A 21022-nucleotide genomic window follows, 5' to 3' on the forward strand; every position below is an offset into this window, starting at 1 on the left:
CCCTGAGATGAAATGTGGCTCCAGTTGTACAAAAGCAGCTCTGTGTGGCAGTGCCAGGTTCCCTGGACACCACAAGCTGTGCTTGTAGTGTCTGCCTGTCTGGAGGGGACTGAGGAACCCCTGGCCTCCTTCGTCAGACCTTCCCCTCGTAACCTCACCTGGCTACAAGATTGTGCTCAGGGGCCTCAGGGGCTTTTATGCTGCAAATGACGAGGATGTTTTATTTGATGGCAGCAACCAAAAAAATTCTTAAGCGTAACTACAGCACAATTTATCATATATGAAGGACTGAGTTCTTTGTGGTGTGAGATGACGTCAAACAAGACAACGAGCACCAGAAGCGTGACTCCTGCAAGAGGCTTAAATACCTGCCTGCACTTTTGTGATAACACATTACAATAATTTGACTCAAGAACATCCCCAGTTGTTTTCATAATTCCACTCAGGATGCAAGATGTTTCTCATGCTTTTAAAAACTTATTCCAGAGTTCACCAAGATCTAAATGCAGGAGTCTATTTTTTTTTTAGTTGGCTGTCCAAGCAAGTGGATACCTAGTCAACACAGCCAACAAAATCTGAAAAGATACTCAGCTCATCCAAAAATAGACAGTCACCTGAATGGCTCTTTACACTTCAAGGACCATGTTGTTTATACATCTATTGACTATAAATGGGAAGATAGATGCCTAATGCGCAATAGAATCTAATCCAAGTATCATAATCTGAGAGCTGAATCCTATGTCTATTTTCAGCTGAATAAATAGCGCGAATGATCCTTATAATAATTTCAGTGCAAGTAGTTACCGTAACAGCAGTTTCTCTGCACAGAGTCTAGTTTAAACACACGTTCACCCATACTATATCCTTGCCTAGTAATGTTAACCAGGATGTAGCTACTACAATCTCTGGACTCAAGTAATATTGCCAATCTTTCATTCCTTATCCAGGTTCATCACGAGGAGTTGGAATACTTGGCTGTTTGATTCCCAGCAGTATGTTGTTGACATATCTTATAATAGGGAGACTTGTTAAAAAAGGTGGTGTACTGGAATATGAGTCGTGCTTTGTGTCAAATGTAGCCTGTCAAGTCTCATCTATTTTAAACAGCAGTCTACAGGAATACACATATTTATTGCTCTGTGAGTTTTTTTTTGTAAATGTTCCTTCTTAAAAGCATCCAAAGTTATTCTTAGAACTTACATTCTTTTCCAGGATAGGTGAGGCTGGAGGTAGAAAAGTGTCACGAGACTTCTGTTCAAAACATTAAAGATCAGTTGGAGGGAGCAAATGCAGCATAAAATCAGATGTTTTCCCTTCTGTTTCATAGAATTAATCCATCTGTTGGTGGATTTCACAAGAAGACCTGCCAGCTGCTACTGACACTTCAGGTAGTAGCAGGTCAGGTTTTTTAATCTTTTACCAAATACTATTTTCTTCTCAAGCACAGACTCTGCACCTCCCAGCTTGGTCTACTGCAGCTCACTTTTACGTGTATTAAATCTATAAAACCACCCAGAAGGGGAAGAATATGCAGAGCATCAAATCTTACTTGACTGCGGAACATACTCAGCTTTCTCTGTGATATGTCCTGGTTCTGTATATTGTGAATATTGTGTATATTTTATATATGCTGGTGGTCAATTTAAGGAATAAAGGCCCAAATACTTATACCCATGTTATGGGCATGAGCCTGCAAGAGATGATGGCAGTGGTGAGAGTGATGGTAATCTGACATTACTGCTAGCATTTGGGGATGCAGATCACATGGTGGTTTTCTGCTTGCTGGTTGACAGCCCTTCTGCCCACCACACTGTAGTGCTGAAACTCGCTTAGATTAGAAGTAAATGTGCGTAATGGGAAGCTGCACTGCTGCATGGAAGGGATGACTGCTCAGGTACTTGCTGAAAACCTGAAACTTTTGGAAGTTTCGGTCATCTTCCTTAGCCAGCTGTTGTGGTTTGGTTTAGTGAGGGGGGGCCTAAGGTGGAGGCTTCTGTAGGAAACTGCTAGAAGTCGCTCCCTTTTGTTTAGTGGACTCGGCCAGGCCTAGGGCGGACTGGCTGCTGGCCAAGGCTGAGCCAATTGGTAGCAGAACGTTCCGTGATAACGCCTCTGCGATAATGTATTTAAGAAGGAGAAAACAGAAAAAAAGAGAAGAGAAGATGTGAAGAAGCTGAGCGGGGGCAGAGGTGCAGAGGGGAAGGCACAGGCCTCATGAGCCTTGCAGACCTCACCCTCTGGCCTCTCGCCAGGTGGCCGACTGGGCCCAACTCGGCCCAGCCCAGCTGCAAGAAGTGGAGAGGAGATGAGATGGATGATGTGAAGAGATTCTGAAAGGTGTCTGCCAGCCTATTGTGAAGAACTTTTCTTGTGAGAGGAACAGCTGCAGATGCCAAGGTCAGTGAAGAAGGAAGGGTAGGAGTAATGCAGCTCCTGGCCAAGATTCCCCTGCAGCCTGTGGTGATGACCATGGTGGAGGAGCAGAGATCCACTTGGAGCCCATGAAGGACCCCACACTAGGGGAGGTGGATGCCTGAAGGCAGCTGTGGCCTGTGGAGGGCCCACTGGGGCAGCCGTTCTGGAGACATTGCACCCTGTGGAAGAGATGACCCACGCCGGAGCAGTTCCACGAAGGACTGTGGTGTATGAGTGGGACCCCACAATGGAGAAGGGGAAGAACGTGAGGAGTTCTTCCCCCGACCATGAAGCAGCGGCGTAAAACAACGCGTGATGAACTGACCATAACCCCCATTCCCTCTTCCCCCCTGTGCCACTCGGTGGGGGGAAGGTAGTAGAGATAATGTGAAGCTTGGGAAGAGGGAGGGGTGGAGGGAGGTTATCTTGTTCTCTGTCTCATTATCCTGCTGTTTGTAGTAATAAATGAGTATTTTTCCCCAAGTCGAGTCTGTTTTGCCCGTAACGGTAACTTTAAGGATTTTCTCCCTGTCCTTATCTCAAACCTCGAGACGTTTTTCCTTATATTATCTCCCCCTATTCTCTCGGAGGGTGGAGGGAGCGAGAGAGAGGCTGCGTAGTGGCCTGATCAGGGCTGAACTATGACACCAGCACATGAAGTCCATAATGCTGAACCATACTGTAACTGCCATCCAAGTTAGCTGTATGCCTTTTGCTGGAAGGAGACTGACACTTGTGCAATTGCTGGCAGAGTACACACTGAGTACATGCACTCACGTGGTGGCATCGCCATTGCAATGAATATGCTTTCTTACTGGACCAGATAATTCTTTCCAAACGCCACACTCCAGTTAGCATCTAATGAGTCGTGCACTTCCCGTGGTTATCAGGGATGTCACCTGTTCTTGAAAGCTGATTCACACGCAGGGGTGTGACCCTTGTACTCATATGCACAGAAGGTCTCAACAATACTTGACACTACAACACAGAAAAGATTAGAGTCTTCGGCTGTGAGATTATCAAGAAATTACTGCTACAGGGTGATTCTGCATGACTCCTCCATGTGATCTGCAGAAGCTTTTGGCTGAAAAGACTTTTTATTTGAAATGCGGTGATGTTTTGGCACCATCACAGTATTGACAGTTGTTCAAGGTTCCCCTCAGAGCTACCCAAAAGTCCAAAGACTGTTGTCATGTCTAGCACTAGCTGCAGAAAGCAGTTCTAGCAAAGGAAATGGCACATTTGTCATTACTTTGAGTCCTTCAGGCAAATTAAAACTAACCATTGGATTGCCTGCAAGTTCTTTTTGCTGGTTTATGTTCACTTGGAAAAGAACCACTGTGTCTGGAAGAGGAATTCTGCATAATATAGTCTGGGCTTTTCTGTGTAACAGCTCAGTTTATATAGTTGCAGTGGTACTTCCAATCCCAGTCTCTCTGTACTTTGCCACAGAGGAGGCAAGGTACAGGTCCACATTCTCCTTTGGAGAAATCTTTCTAGCTTTTAGAGCATATAAGAATCTTCTCTTATTTCTCTTGCTAGTGCAGTATATAATTAAATCTATGATAAAGTCATAGTGGATCTTCAGGAAGAATAATACAATAAAATATCTTGTGTTTAATATTTTTATTTTATTTTAGCATCTATGCAAATTCAGGAGCTGAACCTAGCCAAAGAGGACTGTTATCTGGCTCTATATACCCAGAAATGTGAAAGGTTCAATATAGGATTCCTGTTTTTAAGAAGGTGATTTTCTTCAACCTGGGACACCAATACCTACTGCAACTACTTCTCTAAGCTAAAATTGACAAATACAGCCTTTCCAAAGACCACTGGCCATTCAGACAAATGTAGATATCATTACTGCCACCTATTGTTACAAGTAGAAAATTGAAGACATTTTCATGTATTTTTCCAAATGGAGATAAAATTGGAAAATAACAAGCATGTTCCAGTTTAGATATTTGTAAATAAGTATGTTTTGGTGCCCTCTTTGGTGCCAGCTTTATTTTCAGAGTGATATAAAATTGGCTAGTACAAGTGCTAAGAAAACCCAAGATCTTCATAGATACCTGGTAAAAATAGTACTAAACTAAGAAGGAACAACAGGCATCATAATGCTCAGCATCACAGTAATGTATTTCTATATATCTAGGTACTACAATCCCAAGCCTTGAGCCAGGTGTCCCAACACTCTTCAGAGGTACGTAGGAAGAGGTAGGGTGTTCAGGGGCCTTCATTAGTGAGAGCTTTTTCACTTGTCGTAATTATTACAGCAGTTATATCTTACACACATAATAGAAAATTATCTTGTTGCTACACAGGTTGCTACACAGAAGGAAAAGACTCTAAACTGTGATAATGGGCTGGGAGATAGAATTCTGATTAGTATCTGCTATCAGATAATTAGTAGGAAGTAGTTACGGATATTTTTTCTGCATTAAAGCCCCAAGAGTGGGTGTTGCAGAGAAAACAAAGGATTTCAAATAAAAGAGAAGATTTGAATAGGAAGACTCAATACAGATATTTTTTTTCAAGGTCTACTGACTTGTTGAGTACCTCAGGTTCATGAATAATTCATCACAGTTTCTGTAACAAAACTATCTTTCTGATTGGTGATAAATATATTATCTGGGATTGCTTGTATAGAATCTTGTCCAAGGTGTTTCAGTTTTATGGAATGCTTTCCAAATCCTGAAACCTTTATTCATTTCTTTTTTCACACAGAATTCTGTGGAGTTCTATTAATTTCTAGATTTAGAAGTTGCCTTATTGAGCCCTGTGGGATTTGAACATACAATTAAAATATCATAAAACTATTAAAACATGGTGTTAAAACCAAATTAGCTGTCAAGTTGTGGAATTTGTTAGTCTGAGCCTTTCTTGAAGAAAAGAGTTAATTTCTCTAAGACATCTGATATCTATCTATCCACATACATATACTTATTTGAAAAAAAAAAAAAAGTCTTTTACTGGAATTTGATGACTGTGAAACTGTATCTGGTAAGTCACTGCAAAACTACGAATTTGGCTCCATGCCTTATTTAGAGTCTGAAATGCAGGGCAGGGTTTTTTTTTTTCTTTTCTGATGGACACGGGGCTGCCCAAGTAAATTCCACTGGAAGGAACTTAGACCAATTAATATTTTAGGCTTTTTGACATTTCAGAGTAGAGTACAACACTGGAATTGATGCCCATTGACTTTGCAAGTCCTCTGCATGTAACAGGCTCCAGAAAGTGTAAATGGAAATGGCTGAGTTAAGATTGGATGAATTATTGTACTCTTTTCTTCTCAGAAGATAAATTTATGTGTGGACATCCTGGTGCAAAATAGCAGCTTATTTTGCTTTCAAGCAGAATCAGTGGTTCTCACCTGTGCTGGAATTTTCTCCTTACTCAAGAGACAAATAGCTAAAAAGATGCATTCATTTTTATTTTTTCCCTAAAAATAGCTGAGCTCAGTAAAAGCCATGCAACAATACAGAACCTATGTAACTTGTCTCTGGTTGTTAGTGAATTAGCCCAAGTTTAAATATGTTAAGATGATGATCAGTACTTTAATTTCTCTTCATTTCAATCGTTTCTGCGTTTGCTGTCCACACCTATGACCAGTGTTTTTTATCAACAGACATTGTTTCCTCATTTCTGTTTTAGTCAGACACCGTGAACTGTGAAATCCTATTTCTGAGCTTATTTATTCTTGTGGCTCAGATATCACTTGTGGTGCCTTGTGGAAACACATCCAGATTCATACAAACAAGCATCCACAAGATGTTTTTTTCTTTGCAGGTCTCTCGTAATCTAATACCGCATCTTCTCAGCTAATTTTCAATTTTACTGAAGTCTTTAAATCTCAAAATTACAGTGATTCACAGGGTCATGTCATGTCACGGCATTCATCAGAGCAGGAACAGAAGGCTCTAAAGGTCTTTTTATGAAAGGACGGTAAGAGGCAGCAATTACTGGTGAGATCTAAGTGAGGAGTAGGTGAACTAGCAATCAGAGATCTGGAGCCATCAAAGTCTTTCACTCCCATCTATCTGATAGGAAATAACAGCAAAGAACTCAAAGATTCTTACTATGATTCTGTTTTAATACCATTGAACATTTCTTGAAACTAGGAAGGATGCTGATCAGGAACAAAAATCCTAAAACCTAAAATGATGATGAGGTGTTGATGAAAGGAAGAGAGGATGCATCAGACTTCACTAAGGCTATTTCTCAAGCAAGTATTCTTTGTGGGTACTCTGTCCAGTTCAGCTCTAGAGGGTACGTAATTTCTGTGCTGCCCTTATAGAAGCAAAACAGCTCTGACCAAATTAATCTCTTGGCTGTTCAGTGGCCAGTATATATAGAATATTCCTTCATATAAGGCTTCAACAAATTTGCCACAAGAAAACCTCAGTATGTATGCATTCACTCTCTTAATGAACTGCACACCTTGGACATGTGTGTTATTTGTGAATCTAAATATCAAATAGGAAGGAAATAAGATCCCTATCTGTGAAAATCAGAATTTGTTCACATTTCTTTCCATAATCAGGAGAAATTCCATTATAATATCTGATATGGTTAACTTCAGTGCTCTGGTAAGTTTCATGTGAGCTTGAATAATCTGTAAATGAAACTTGTATTTTCCAACTCATGGCTATTTTTATGGCTATTAAGAACTGTTAAACAGCTAATATTGATCTTAATGAAAATTGTCCAGAACTACTCATGATACATTAGTTTATTATTATGTGGCAGGTATATGTTTGTGATCTAATGTGAAATAGTTGTGTGACGATTCTTTACTGTGAAGGTGGTGAGGCACTGGAACAGATTGCCCAGAGAAACTGTGGATGCTCCATTCCTGGACGTGTTCAAGGTCAGGTTGGATGGGACTTTGAGTGACCTGCTCTAGTGGAAGGACTGAGAAAGCAAAATCTATCTAATTTAATTTCTCTGTTGGATATTTTGAAATGGTCTCTGAGAAAAAAAAAAAACAACCCTTAGAATTCTGCAAGGCCATAGGCTGCCTTACCTGTAAGCCAATGAATTTTAGTGATACACATGTAAATATGGGCTCACCACATCTAGACTGAGACAATCATATCTTGTGACCCATGGAGACTTTTTGTCAATAGGTTCTAGGCATTACCACTGCCCCTGGAGGAAGTCCGTTATGGGCTGCAATGCTAGGTGTGGGTTGCAGGAAGCTATTGAGTTGATGTTCCTGACCTGAAGGGTGGACAAAGCCCTCTTCACTCCCTGCAGAACTTGTCTATACATAGGAAAAATTCAGGTTGGAAGGGACCTCAGGAGGTCTGTAGTCCAACCTTCTGCTTCAAGTATGATTGTCTATGACATCAGACTAGGCTTTCCAGGGATTTATGTAGTCATGTCTTGAAAAACTCCAGGGATGGTGACCACACAATGCCTCTGGGCAGCCTGTTCCACTGCTTGTCTCTCCCCATGGTCAAAATTTTCCTTTACATCCAGTCTGAACCTCTCTTGTTTCAACTTACACCTGTTGCTCATATGATAGAGTCTGTCTTTCAAATGAAAGTGAGTACATCTCCTGTCTATTCAAATAAAAGTAGTTAAGAGCTACTTTAAAAAAAAATCTAAGACTTAATTTCATTAGTTTTTAGACAATTGAGTTTTCTCTGTAAGTTACCTTTGGTTAACAAAGAATTGAAACCTCAGCCGCCCTCGTTGAGAGAAAACCAGTCATCATTAAAAAGTGGGGATATTCCTAATAAGGCATGCTGGTAAAACTATCAGCTTAAATGCTCGTAGATGTTACTGTGGGATTTTAGAAGCTCAAGAGAATGGAAATGTGATAATACATTAATTCCTGCTCTGAGCCATCAAGGCAAAGAATGAAATTTGTCAGACATAAAGTTGAAAGAATGTACTTTGGATTTTTTCTAATACCAAATAAAGGGTTAGGGTTACAACACATGTGAATTCAGAGCCATCCAGAACTGATATAACTGAACGATTTCCTCTGATAGTATTAAAAAGCAGCTTGGACTGGCAAAGAACAGCTTCCCTGTGTCGTAAACACATGAAACGAGGAGAAAATATAGGCAGAACCAAAAAATCATGGATTTAAACATGGCAGAAACCAAGCCTGTGGTGTTTGTATGTTTGCTGCAAAATATGAAAGCAGAATAAAACAGATGGGCAGTGTTAGTTTTTTGAGTCTCACAGGCTTAAGGAAAAGCATAGGTCTTGTGTTTGGCATTATTATTGATGTGATTCAAAAAGGTGAAGGGAAGACAGCATCTGTACTTGGTGTAGAAATTCCTAAATCAGTTAGATTAATCTTAGATGGAGGAACTCTAGCTAGTTGTTCTGTTATTCACATCAGTGGCTAAATCTTTGTTTAAGCCTCTGAAGCATTTTTATGTAATTATGCCTTGTAGTAATCAACTTGGCTTAATTCTCAGTTGTATAAATAAAAACTTGTATGTTTAGTTCATTTCAGTTTTATGAAATACAAACCTTATTTTCATATTCCAAAAGCAAATAGAAAAGTTCTATTGACCATCTAGATACTATTTATTATTTGGTATTCCTGTCACAGCGCATCTTACAGATCTCTTCTGTTAACTAAACAACCCTAACCTATTTATTCTTTACTCTCAGGGAATTTTTTGTTCAGCCTTCCCCAGATCTTTTCTTTTTTGACTGCTTTCTTTCAGATGCTGTGAAATCAGTAACTTGAAGGACTTATCTTTGTTTTAAATGACAGCATAATATCTTTTTTTAAAAATTATTTTTCTGTAACCTACTTAGAATTAGTTTTTATCAATTTGAAGTTGTAGTCAATGAACCAGCCATTACATTTTTTTCCTTGAGAAAACTGGGCAATTCACGGTTGACTTCACCAGCCGCACCCCTTTCATTCCTAGATCAATGTTTCAAGTCCAGTTGATATCAACAGAGACCAAAGTTATAATGTCCTGGTTTCCAATTTGCAGCAGTACATGTGAAACTTTTTTGGAGATTGTTCTAGATTTCAATGTTTAGAGCAAATGGCATAATCACATGTTTTTCAGTCTTCTTTTCTATGATTCTTTGACTTACATAAGGGACACAAAAGTGTGACCTCTGGAAGGTTATTTATGGTTATTAATCCTGATGAGTAATTCCAAGTCTCCCGTTCTGATGTATGTATATAATCTGTGTCTATTCTTTATTTTATCTGGCACTGACAATATAATCACTTAGTTTACTATCTCACTCTTACTGAAATTTCTCAGAGTCATTTTCAGGTAAAATAATCTTCATTCTTTTACTACTTTATTTAGCTAATAAATATTGTGTTATACCTCTCCAGTGCTGAACTGCAGAACATTTCAAGTTTAGCCTCCTTTTGTGCTGAAGATAAGCTATTCATTTCTACTATTTTTTTTTCAAGCCCCATGACAGAATTTAACATGGGGAAGCTCTGACTAGCTTCCAGCTGCAATGGACTACACCAAAGACTCACTAAATTCCACAGTCCTCTCCCAGGTCTCTTCAATCTTTCATGAACTTCCTTGTAGCCAAAAGGAGAGGGAATAAGAATGATGGACTTTGAACTTGGATACATCGTTTTTCATTGACTCACAGACTAAATCAGGCTGGAAAGGACCTCCAGAGGCCTCTAGTCTAATGTTCTGCCCAAAGCAGGGTCAGCCTTCAGAGCAGACCAGGTTGCTTGAGGTTTATCCAGTCAGGTCTTGAAAACCCCCAAGGATGAAGACTACAGGACTTCTCCACTTCTTAATTTAGAAGTCCATTTCTACCCCACTTAGTAACACCAGAAAGAAACATTGATGGAAGTGGTAATTAAAACTGTAGATACTTGAACCTAAGTCCTTTATAATCTTTGTGAGCCTTTTCAGGGAGTTCAGGGATCTCTGACTGTCATATGCCATGAACAAGAGTCAAGCCAAACTCATGGTTTTCCTCCATGAGGAGGCAATATCTTCAAGCACTGGATGCTCACTTGGCCTAGATATTATAGAAGATACAAATAGATTATTAATCATTTTTTTCCTACTTGGAAATTATATGCAGCACCTTCTTACAGTACTTTCTTCCTTCAGGCACCTTTAGTTTGACGTTTGTATCTAAGGCAATTGAAGAAAGCTAGAAATTATTTCACAGGCAATATCAACAAGTGGCAATTAAACTGTGATTTTTCAATTTTTTTTTCTCATTTGTTTACGCTTCTGATTTTCTTTGGCCAACTGTTATAATAATTATGCCTGATCCTGTCACTGAGCCAAGACTGAAGGTTTCTCTGCTCCAATTTCTATGTTGCTCTGATTTTTCTGTGTATAAAAAGAGTTGTAGTAGCATCAGTACAGACTGAGAAAGCTGTGTTTATTAAATTAGTGTCAAGTACACTGCCATAGCTCTGCTGGTCATTGCTTGGTGGACGGTTAGCTGGCAGCCAGGGCTCTTCTGTAACCAAACTGTGAGTTTGCTTCTTGCAAAAGTCCTTCAATTTCTGTTATGGTCTTGTTCAAGATGCTTGGATTATGAAATAAGTGTTTCAATTCATTCTTTTAGCTAGGGATAGGCATAACAGGAAAACTCTGAAGTTAAGGTGCTGATTTTCACACCTTGTTGTTTGAACGTGCTTGCTATGGAGAAAAATGTTTTCTGAAAAATTGATTTGTAGTCAAAACAGAATTTCACTTACTTAACATGTTTGAATTTAAACTGCTTAACGAAAGAGTTTTTATCTTCTAAATTCACCTCCTACACAAACAGTGCTTTTACTATTTAATTTAACTAGACTATTTATTTAAAGGAACTAGCTGTCTTTTGTATAACAGATGACAGAAGACCTCCAGTGACTTTAACTGCAATGCTCCTAGACCTGTCAAATCTTCCCCTTGACTGTGTCGAACCCTCCCTGCCCTATACCCAGCAGGCAGTGGTCAGTGCAAGGGCAGAGCGGTGGCCTCACTCTGCAGTTTTTGGACCTTTCAACAAGCTGCCTCTGGAGAGGAGAGCTTTTAGTGCCATGCTGTAAAATGGGGACAACCACGTAACAGAGTGCTGCTGGAAGGCATGCTCTTCACGGTGACCCTGCACTTTGCCTTCTCACCTGCCATATGAATCTATGCATCGCGCGCGTCTCCAGGCACATGATCCCAAACAGCAGCATCCTGCTTAGGAAACTTGTTCACCTTCTGGCTTAAGTTATTGCAGGACTTTCAGTTGCTGTAAAAGCAGTTTAAAAGCCTGTTTAGAGGTCTGAGGCATGGTTATGAGTCTATCAAGTTGCTTCAGGGACTGAGGAGTTGGGCAGCTCTGCACAAGGTGATGCACCTTGTTGTACCTGCCCCCGGTGACAGTCCTGCCTCTGAGCAAAACGGGCAAAGTCGGCAGAGCTTATGGTGGGGACGATCACTCAGGTAGGAAAGGCTTTGTGGTCTATGTGCACCTCTATCAAGTATCAGCCACTGCCTGAATTAGTCACAGAAAGATAAGCACAGATCTAATTTTACCACTCAACTTTCTGAACATTGCAGATGCAACAGCATGAAGAATATATTTGATTATACATACAGCTGTCAAGTGGATTTGTCAATGTCTTTTCCAGTGGCAATAAAAATATGTAGTCTATTTGATGGTGCAATACCACAGCAGATATTCAAATTGTTTAAGCTCATCTTCTTAAAAAAGAAAAGGCATAGTCTTGTAATGAGCAATCCCTGGGTGCTACATTGTTATACACATGGCAGTAGCTCAAAAAACTGAATTTCTCCTTTTGCTCAGTATTATTCCCAGTGAAGTACTAATGATTGTACCATTCCAATTCTTAATTTTTATTTTCTTAAACTGGAGAAAACAATTTGGAGTAGTGTTGAATGTCTCCCTGGTTTTAGGAAGCCATAGAAAGGCCCTAATGTACTTCGGTGTGACCCCCAACCTTTTTACCTGTGTGAAAAGTGCAAAGTCAGATTATGCTTGTTAAACTTTGTGAAGATAAAGTTTAAAATATTTAATTCAACAGTCAAAACTATGACCTGCTTATTTCTATTGAAATACATTGCTGTATTTTCAAGTTATGGATCAACCCCAGACTCAACATGAAATTACAGCTCCAACTCTTATCAGAAAACAGTTATCAAAAACCAGAGACCTTTTTGTTAGTAGCAAATATATTTGATACCAGCTGAACAGTAGCTCTTCCAGAAACTGTCTCATCAATTGAGAGATCAGATATAACATTACATACAAAAATGTATAGAATTTCCTACAATAATTCAACCAAAGATAAATTTTATAATATAAGCAAAGATATTAGTCCTACAGTTTGCCTGTAACTCACGATTTCACCTATATGAAATCAGGGGAAGGAGGGGTCTCGATATGGTAAACGATATGACAAGTGACTACAGGGAGAGGAAAGAGACAAGTCAGAGTTTGGAGGTTTGTGGGTGACAGGCTCTAGGAGAGATTTCCTCTTATATTACACACATAACTAGAACTGTTGCTGAATGAGGCAATTGTAGATAGCCTGTAAGTTGTGCAGAAGAAATACAATATTTCACACTGAAATACTGGTATAATTTTAAATTTCCATTCCAGATGGTAATTCACAGTAAGATCCTTTTCCTTACACAGACACATACACATCCTACATTATTTCCAAGTGCGCAGGCAATGATTCAAAGTAATTTCTTATTTATCCTACATTTCCCCAGCTGTTGCTACACAAATTGTAAACATAATCTTAGTGTACTTCATTATTTCATATGATTCTCAGGAAAAGCTAGAAAGAGTGGAATTTAGAATACTAAACTGTAAGCTTCCTCCTTTTGTCAATAAAAGTGTGGACTTTAGGTGATGCCTGAGCTCATATCATGCAAGCAATATGCATATTATAATTGCTATTGCTATCTTACTCCTGTATGATGTTTCCTTTAGAAGTCATTCTCTAATTTTTTTTTTTTAAAGTGTTCTGGTGTAACACATTTTCGTTTTGCAAAATTTCACTTTTTTCTTTATTCCATTTATGGGCACATTTGACAGAACTTGTCATCAAAATCTAAGCAGGTAGTAGTATGTATTTCACCCAGAATATGATTTCCTAGGAAATGTTTAAATTGCAATAATCAAGCCATCCCTGGGCTAAAAGAAATTACAAAAGTGGAAGTGTTTGGAGTTCATTTGCAGACTCATTCGACAGCTTATTTTGACCATTTACAGTGCCTTCTCTTTTGAGATAAGTGTAAAATTCAGCCCAACGGGCAAATGTTTTGCTCAAGGTGGACTGATACATCTCCCACTCTGGCAATGCCACACCAAGAACACTGCTTTGAAATGGCACGAAGCGCAAGCTGCAAGTGAAGAGGCAGCACCACACAACACTGCCACATCACACTCGCCAAGCCGCAGGGTGAGCTGAACCAGAGACCAATCCAGGCTGGCAAAGGGAAGAGATGAGTTTGCCCCAGAACAGGTCTGCACCATGAGAAATGATGCTAGACCAAGAAAAAGGGTAGAAATGCCTGACAATGGTGGAGATAAACTGTCTCCATCCCTTCTGACAGCAGCATGAACATAGGTCAATAGAAAATGATCCTGAAAGTGCAGCTCTCTAGGGCAATGTTGTTCCCTTGTCCCAAGAGTGGCAGAGTTGAGCTGATGCTTCAGAACATCATAATCTCCATCCTCTCTTATCCCTGCTCCTTTTCCCAGCATAATACCTGCTGTTACAGACAGGCAAGTGGGGATTCTGGGGCTAAAAACGACCTGCTAGACTTACCCAATTAGCATCAGATAGTTAGTAGGACTCTACAATATGTGAGTGATCATGCATGTGAGCATGGCAGATTAGCAGGGTCTGGCAGAAAGGGTAGATCACTGGTGTTTCCAATTAAATGATTTCTTGGGTCTGTCAAATGCAGAGTCCCCCAGGCAATCAGGCACCTCCTAGATGCCTATCTTCCATCTTGTTGTTCCTGCTGCTATAAAGAATGAAGTGTATAATCTTGAAAACCAAATCCATGTCAATGCTAACCATATGAAAACAAAACCACATTAAATGGAAACCTAGAGAGCCTCGTTGGTATGCATGTTTTTTCAGAGCAGTAAAAAGATGTAGATAAAAATATTTTGCCTTTATGTAAGATATGGTTTTCATTGGTTTTGTAATTATTTGAGTGACTTGGCCCTCATACTCAGATGGGAATACTTTGAAATTGCAGATTTTCTTTGGGTATGAAATCTAATACATTCCTTTCCTCATTTTACAGGGACATAAAACCTGACAACATACTACTGGATGAGCATGGTGAGTATTGACTGCTTTCTCTCAGATATCTCTAAGTCTTGAAATCTCAGTGGTATGCTCATGATACACATTGTAAATGAGCCTCAGATGTTAGGTTCCTACCTTAATCTGGACTTTCTCTGCAAAGTTTCTCTGTCCACCTTGTGGATGTCATGATTTCCCCTCCTAATGCAAGAAAAAAAATATTCTGATTTGACACTTGCAAGACCTGAGGAAGAAGAAGTTTAATATGACTTGAGATCACCAGGGACACCTGTTAATAAAATATTAACTTATTTTTAACAGGATTACTGTGAATCACCATAATCCCTTTTTAAGGATCTACCAGTAGAACAGTACCAAGAACTTATTTTCTCTTTTAGAACTTCTGAAGGGCTAAGAAATTTCAGATAGCAAATTATTTCTCATGAAGGTATCTGAAATTACCTTCCTAAATTTAGATACGGAATTTGGAAATTTGCCTCTAAGTCTGCAGAATTTTTATGGCTCTACATGTAGTTCTGGTATAAATAACATTTAAAAGACTAGACAGCATAATCAGCTTTGAACTTTCAGTACTAATTCAATGATCTCAAGCAAGAAAAAAAAGGTGTAGTATTAAAAAAAACCAGCTAATTTCTTTAAAGTGAAATTTTACACATGTATGCTGTCTATGAAATGTTTCGCTAAAAGCTCACGCGTCTTTTTGCAACTATTCATAGGAAGAATATGAGAAAATACAGGTAAAAGAAGGCATTAACCTTGTATCAGTTAGATCAGAAATGTTTACAGGAGGAAGACGGAAAATTAAGAAAGGAGATGTGTGTTTGCTACTGTGAGAAAGTCTTATGGTGCTTTGTTCACCTCAGGAATTGATTAAAAGCAGTTAATCTTTGAGAAAATATAAACTTGAAATGATGCCAAGATTACCATTATCTTTCAAAATCCATTGCAGAGCTGCTAGGTATACAAGTTAAAGTTGATTAAAGTTGATTAAAGAGGTAACATTGCAAACAGCTGGAGTTTGTCCCTGCGAATATGGAAGCTAAATAATGTTGGAGTTTTAAACCATTTAGAACATCAGGAATTTAATGTTTCAGACCCATAAGTGTTAATGTTCCCTAGACACTAATATCAGCAAATAAGCATGAAATAGAAATCTCTTGTCTTTAAGTCCTGGATGAATTGAAGGCAAAATGACCATGAGTGTGTTAAGTCTCTGACTGACAGCCTTCGAAGTACAGTTGCCCTTATCTCTCCTTGCCCCTCATCAAGGTCAATTACTGCCAAAAATCAGCCTCTTGAGAGAGCTTTCCTATGGGGGGGTCAAATATTGCAGAGAAGAAGCTACACCAGAGCAAGCAGTATGCTGCAAAATGAAGGGGTTTGGTGGTTATAAGGTGCTCAGCAACAAAATTATCTGTAGTCAGCTTGGAAATTTTGGGATGGATAGCCACTTTTCTGCAAAGCAGCGAAATACTGCTCCCTCATAGCACACCTGCAGACAAGTGGTAAAGCAACCATGCTTCTCCACACTTGCAGACAGACCATGGTCAGCAGAATATTATAATTAGCTCATATATCCTTGGTTCACATTCCTGTCGTGGTTGAGAGATGTCATTCTCTCAGTCTGGATAAGGGTCCACGCACTTCAACTCACTAAATGAGGTGACATCAGGAGGACAGGTGCCTGCAGTGATGAGCACAGTACAGACTTCCTTTACAGACAGCCAAAAGACATAGACATGTTTTAGATTATCTGATCTATTTTGGATGTGTATACTATACACCAGTGTCTATTTCTCTTTGGTGACTAATACCTAGGAAGATTTCAGTAACAATATAGATATCCACCTTACATATGTACATTTTGCAAGATGAATGCTATGCTTGAAGTCCATAAAAGCTTTGATTAAGCCACAACATAAAAACATCATTTTTAGGGAATCATCAGATTTCATTTAAAAAAAAATGTGCTGAATATATGCAACACAAATATGCTAGGCTGTAGAGGAAGCATAACAAATTCACCTAATACGAGTCTAACCAGGTGCACAGGACGGAACTTTATTTTAGCCTGCGGCCTCTAAGATGGCACAACAGCTTCCTATATGCTTGACTTTACCCCTAGGTCATTCTTACAGTTCATTGAGCAAACTATGCTTGCACAATGTATTATGGAATTGGATACATACAACATTTAGGATTGAGAGTTTGTCTCAGTGACTTAAATTTCCTTGACCTCACTGAAGAAACCTATTTTGGCTGAAGTCAAAGTGAAGTGTTACACCATTCACATTGCCTTACATCTTCAAGCATTTAAACTGACAGACTTTCATAACATATACCAAGATGGTAGATTATAGATATTTCTGCTCATTAAAACTAGTTTCACTACAATTTATCTGTATGGCTTAGGGAACATAGGTCACGAATACAGAACTAGTGAAAATGGGAGATTTTTCTTAACCTGTAAAAATGATCAATTTAATTTACAAAGAAAAAACAAAGTATACAGCATATTCAAAATCATTCTGGCAGAAAAAGCCTGAATTTTCTCCTGTACTTTTTAACAAGACCACATCTCCACACTCCTGAGCACAGGTTCTGAGGCATCTGTGGAAATAAATGTTTGATGATCATGAGAAGCATAATGCTATGTGAGAATAGGGTAATCAGTTGCTTAAAATAGTCTTCAGCCACCACCAGAAGATGATTGCCTGGTCTCCTGGAGAGATTCTCCATCCCATAGGGAAGTGTCCTCTGAGGAAAGAAAGTAGGGATGTTTTCAGGTTTCACTCTCTGAACCAGAATCAGACCTCTCTAAGGAAATGAATGCTGTCCATAAAGCACTCTTGTCACGTTTCCATCTCAGCTTTCCCAGAAAGTTATTCCTCTTGCAACTAAAAATAATCTCTAAATTTAGTAGTAGTGCTCTGTTCTGCTAACATGCATCTGAAACAGAGTTATTCCAGTCATAGCTGAAGGGACTACCTGATGGTTTGGGAGACCTATTATTATTGCATTGTACAGAGAAAAGCATTATAGAATTCTCTTAATAACAGTATTCTGCTTCCTATACTATTCCTTTCATTTTAATGGTTTAGAACAATAGAAATGGAATGACAGGGTTTAGAACTGAAAGCTGGCAAGCCTGATCCATGTTGCATTTTTTCCTGAAATACTGAAGAACTAAAGATGTCTTTAAATATTTCCATGATCTATTATCTACGATGTCTAAGGAGATGTGGAATGCTTAAAATACAGAAAAACAAGCAGCAGCAAATAGATGAGTACATTGCCTTTTTTTTTTCAGAGATTGCCTATTTTCAGACATAACATTGTTTCTATAGCTATTTGTTAACACCACTGATATTAACATTTCTGGTCATTCTGCAGAAATTACGAGGATCTGCTTTGGCATCCAGGTTTGGCATTGTGCAGTGTGACCACACCATTAATACACTCTGTTTACAGGAATTTTGCAAGGGTTTTATTTCCTCTCAAGCAAGTTTTTCAGGACATCATTTCCTGAGACCCAGCAAGGTCCCTCTTTTGTTTACCAAGGAAGAACTACCTTCTGGGTCAGACTCAAGACCTTGGCCAGTATTCTCTTGCAGTTAGTGTCAAGAAGAGATAATATACATGGAGTGTGCCCTTTGCCCCTTGGTCATCAAACGGTTCAGTGCTGCCTATCACCCACAATTTTTGTGTTAGGATATTAGAATATGTCTGTATATTCCATTTAGAACCTGAGTGAACCTTTGTTTATGAGCTTGTCTACTGCTGCTTTGAAGCTGCTGCTCTGCTGTTGATACTGGCCTCTACATCCTCCTGGAGCAACAAGTTGTAGAAGTTCACTATGCTTCATGAAGTAGAAGTGTTTCCTTTTATGTGTTTTGAAACAGTCTCCTTTCAAGAAAACATCTTCTACTTCTAGAATTGCAGGATTTGATGAATAATATCTTACAATCACAATCTTCATGATATTCAAAAACTCCTTCAACACTCTCCTGTCAGCTGAAGAGCCTCAGCATTTTTAATCTTTCCTTATAAAGCACCGCTCCGTTCCCTTTGCCCACCTCTATCACCTTAGATAGCATTATGGATACACAGGCTTTCCGTTTCAGAGCAGGACAGCAACCATATTGGATCAAAGACCCATCTAGTTGAGTTTCTTATGTGCAAGAGTTGCCAAAAAGTGACTTACAGAGTAGGGTATAAAACAAGGCAAGTTTTTGTTGTACTGCCCCCACATACTCACCCAACCTCCAGGCTTAGGCATTTCTTGAACTGGAATTATTTACCACACATCTAATAACTTCCAGTGGTCTTTTCCATTATCTTTTCTGGTGTTTCCTTGAGTGGAGGGAACTTACAGTATCCTTAACATCTTGTGGCAAAGTGGTCCTTAGCTTAAATACAGATTATGTGAAGACTTCCTACTTATTTGTTCATTTTGAAGGTGCTACCTCCTAATTGCACTGAATGCCTCCTACTTCTAGTGTTGGAACTGCTTCCTGGTGGTTCTTCATACTGAAATCACAAACCTGATATTTCACTCTTAGCCTTAACAGGACTAGTCTTATTTTGTTATGCTTTGGGGATTTTTTTTACACTGGATTTTTGCATCTGTTAGTGATAATTTTACTCAGTAATCATTTCTCTTATACGAGAGCAATGTAGATTCAAGCTGGCATTTGTATGTGCCTTTTTATATATGATTGTATTGTTTTATGATCATCAAAGTTTTCTTTAAAACTTTATTTCCTTGATTACATGAAAATCTCAGCTCTCACTTGGAAACTAACAACAAAATTGAAAAATACAGCCAAAGAGCAATCTTGTCCTTAAAACCAAAAATAGGATTAAGAAACTCACCAATAAATTCAGTATTTGAACCCTGATGTTAACTTCTGAACGACAGAACTGGCAACATTATTACTGTATAGTGATGTCTGGGAGATGTAAACTTTCGGCTAAGGATGTGTCTGGTGTGTCTGCATTAGGGTTTGTCTTCATCATACCCACAGACAATTTTCAGAGACTACCTCATTTAACCCTCCAACGTTGATTAACAAGATGAATGTTCTCAGTATAATTCATTCACCTGAAGCTATCTACGTTTTGAAAATATATTTGAAACTTGTGCATGCCTACCTGGCCATTCAATGGCCTGCCCTCCTGAAATGCACAGCCCCACTGAATCCGCCTGTAGCAGGACAATAAGGTTTCTAACAATCTCCCTGATGACAAGTGGCGGATTACCAAGTCATGCCAAGTTCACGTGGATATGAGCTTACGCTCTTGTATATGGTACAGATGAACCCAGAGACACACTTTTTAAATTGTTCATAGGATTTGACCTGCTGAGGGCAAACCAGATCTGCATTTGCTCCAAAATGTTACTGTGTTGAGATGTCCCATCAGCTCTGATGCATGCTGAGTCGGTGCCATTAATGCCAGTCTGGTATTTCTTCTCTCTGCCCTCACATTCACCCCTTTGGTTTCAGACTCCAAGAAATTCAATGAGGTTTGAAGTCAAGTACATTTTACTCTGCTAAACGTTAGTCAGCTAGTCTCAGCCACCCTTCAGGACTTGTTTTAATTGTCATTATGACTTGTTCTCATTTATCAAAAATTAAATAATAGTCCAAAGATCATTTACCTCAGACACTGGGATTTCAGGCCATGTGGAAAAGTGAGGCATAAAAGCCACACAACACATCCGAAGTGCCTGCGTAAAGCTTCTCAAAGTCATGCACTGTGCTGCAGGTATTAACTTACAGATTTTCCCTGTCGAAGCCTTAACTGGAAGCTGACTGGAGGAATGCAATTTTTGAAATTATTTCCACTGAGATACTTTCTACTTGCAATGGATGTGTTGGAATACGTGAAATCTGTGCACTCTGGGATGATTCAAAAAAGCCACTCTGCAGAGAGCAACAGGAATGTGGTTGTTTGCCTCTTCTTCCCTTCTCTCCTCCACTATCTTATTATCACGCAGCCGTGGGTATTAAGCAATGAGCTCTCTCCTTGTGATACCTGCATTTAGTTAGGGACAGCTGAATCTGTTGTGCACTGCTCTGCTCCAAAGCTCTTTGAAGTGACACTGACATACTGCCCAGTTCAATATTGTACTTGGTACCTGAGAAGGGAGCTGGGCTACAGGGCTCGATTTTGACTTTTAGTTATTCATGATAATATACTGAAAGGACAATCAAGTACAAGGTGTGAAGCTCAGGTGGGAAAAAGTCCTCATGAACAGAAATTTTGGAAATAGTACGGAGTAGCCAGTATCCCAGTATTTTTACTGTAGTAACGGCTACC

At 39.2% G+C, this 21022-nt stretch overlaps 1 protein-coding gene across 1 annotated transcript in view; it reads left to right on the plus strand.

Annotated features, from left to right (window-relative positions):
* Positions 1-21022, plus strand: part of STK32B (serine/threonine kinase 32B) — a 171108-nt gene that overhangs the window by 99928 nt on the left and 50158 nt on the right. Inside the window, exon 5 of the mRNA XM_086746706.1 lies at positions 14676-14713. Coding sequence (XP_086602832.1) covers positions 14676-14713 — 38 coding nt within the window. The remainder of the gene's footprint in view (positions 1-14675; positions 14714-21022) is intronic.

This window comes from Chlamydotis macqueenii, chromosome 4 (genome assembly GCF_036417535.1).
Source record: "Chlamydotis macqueenii isolate bChlMac1 chromosome 4, bChlMac1.mat, whole genome shotgun sequence".
NCBI lineage: Eukaryota > Metazoa > Chordata > Aves > Otidiformes > Otididae > Chlamydotis > Chlamydotis macqueenii.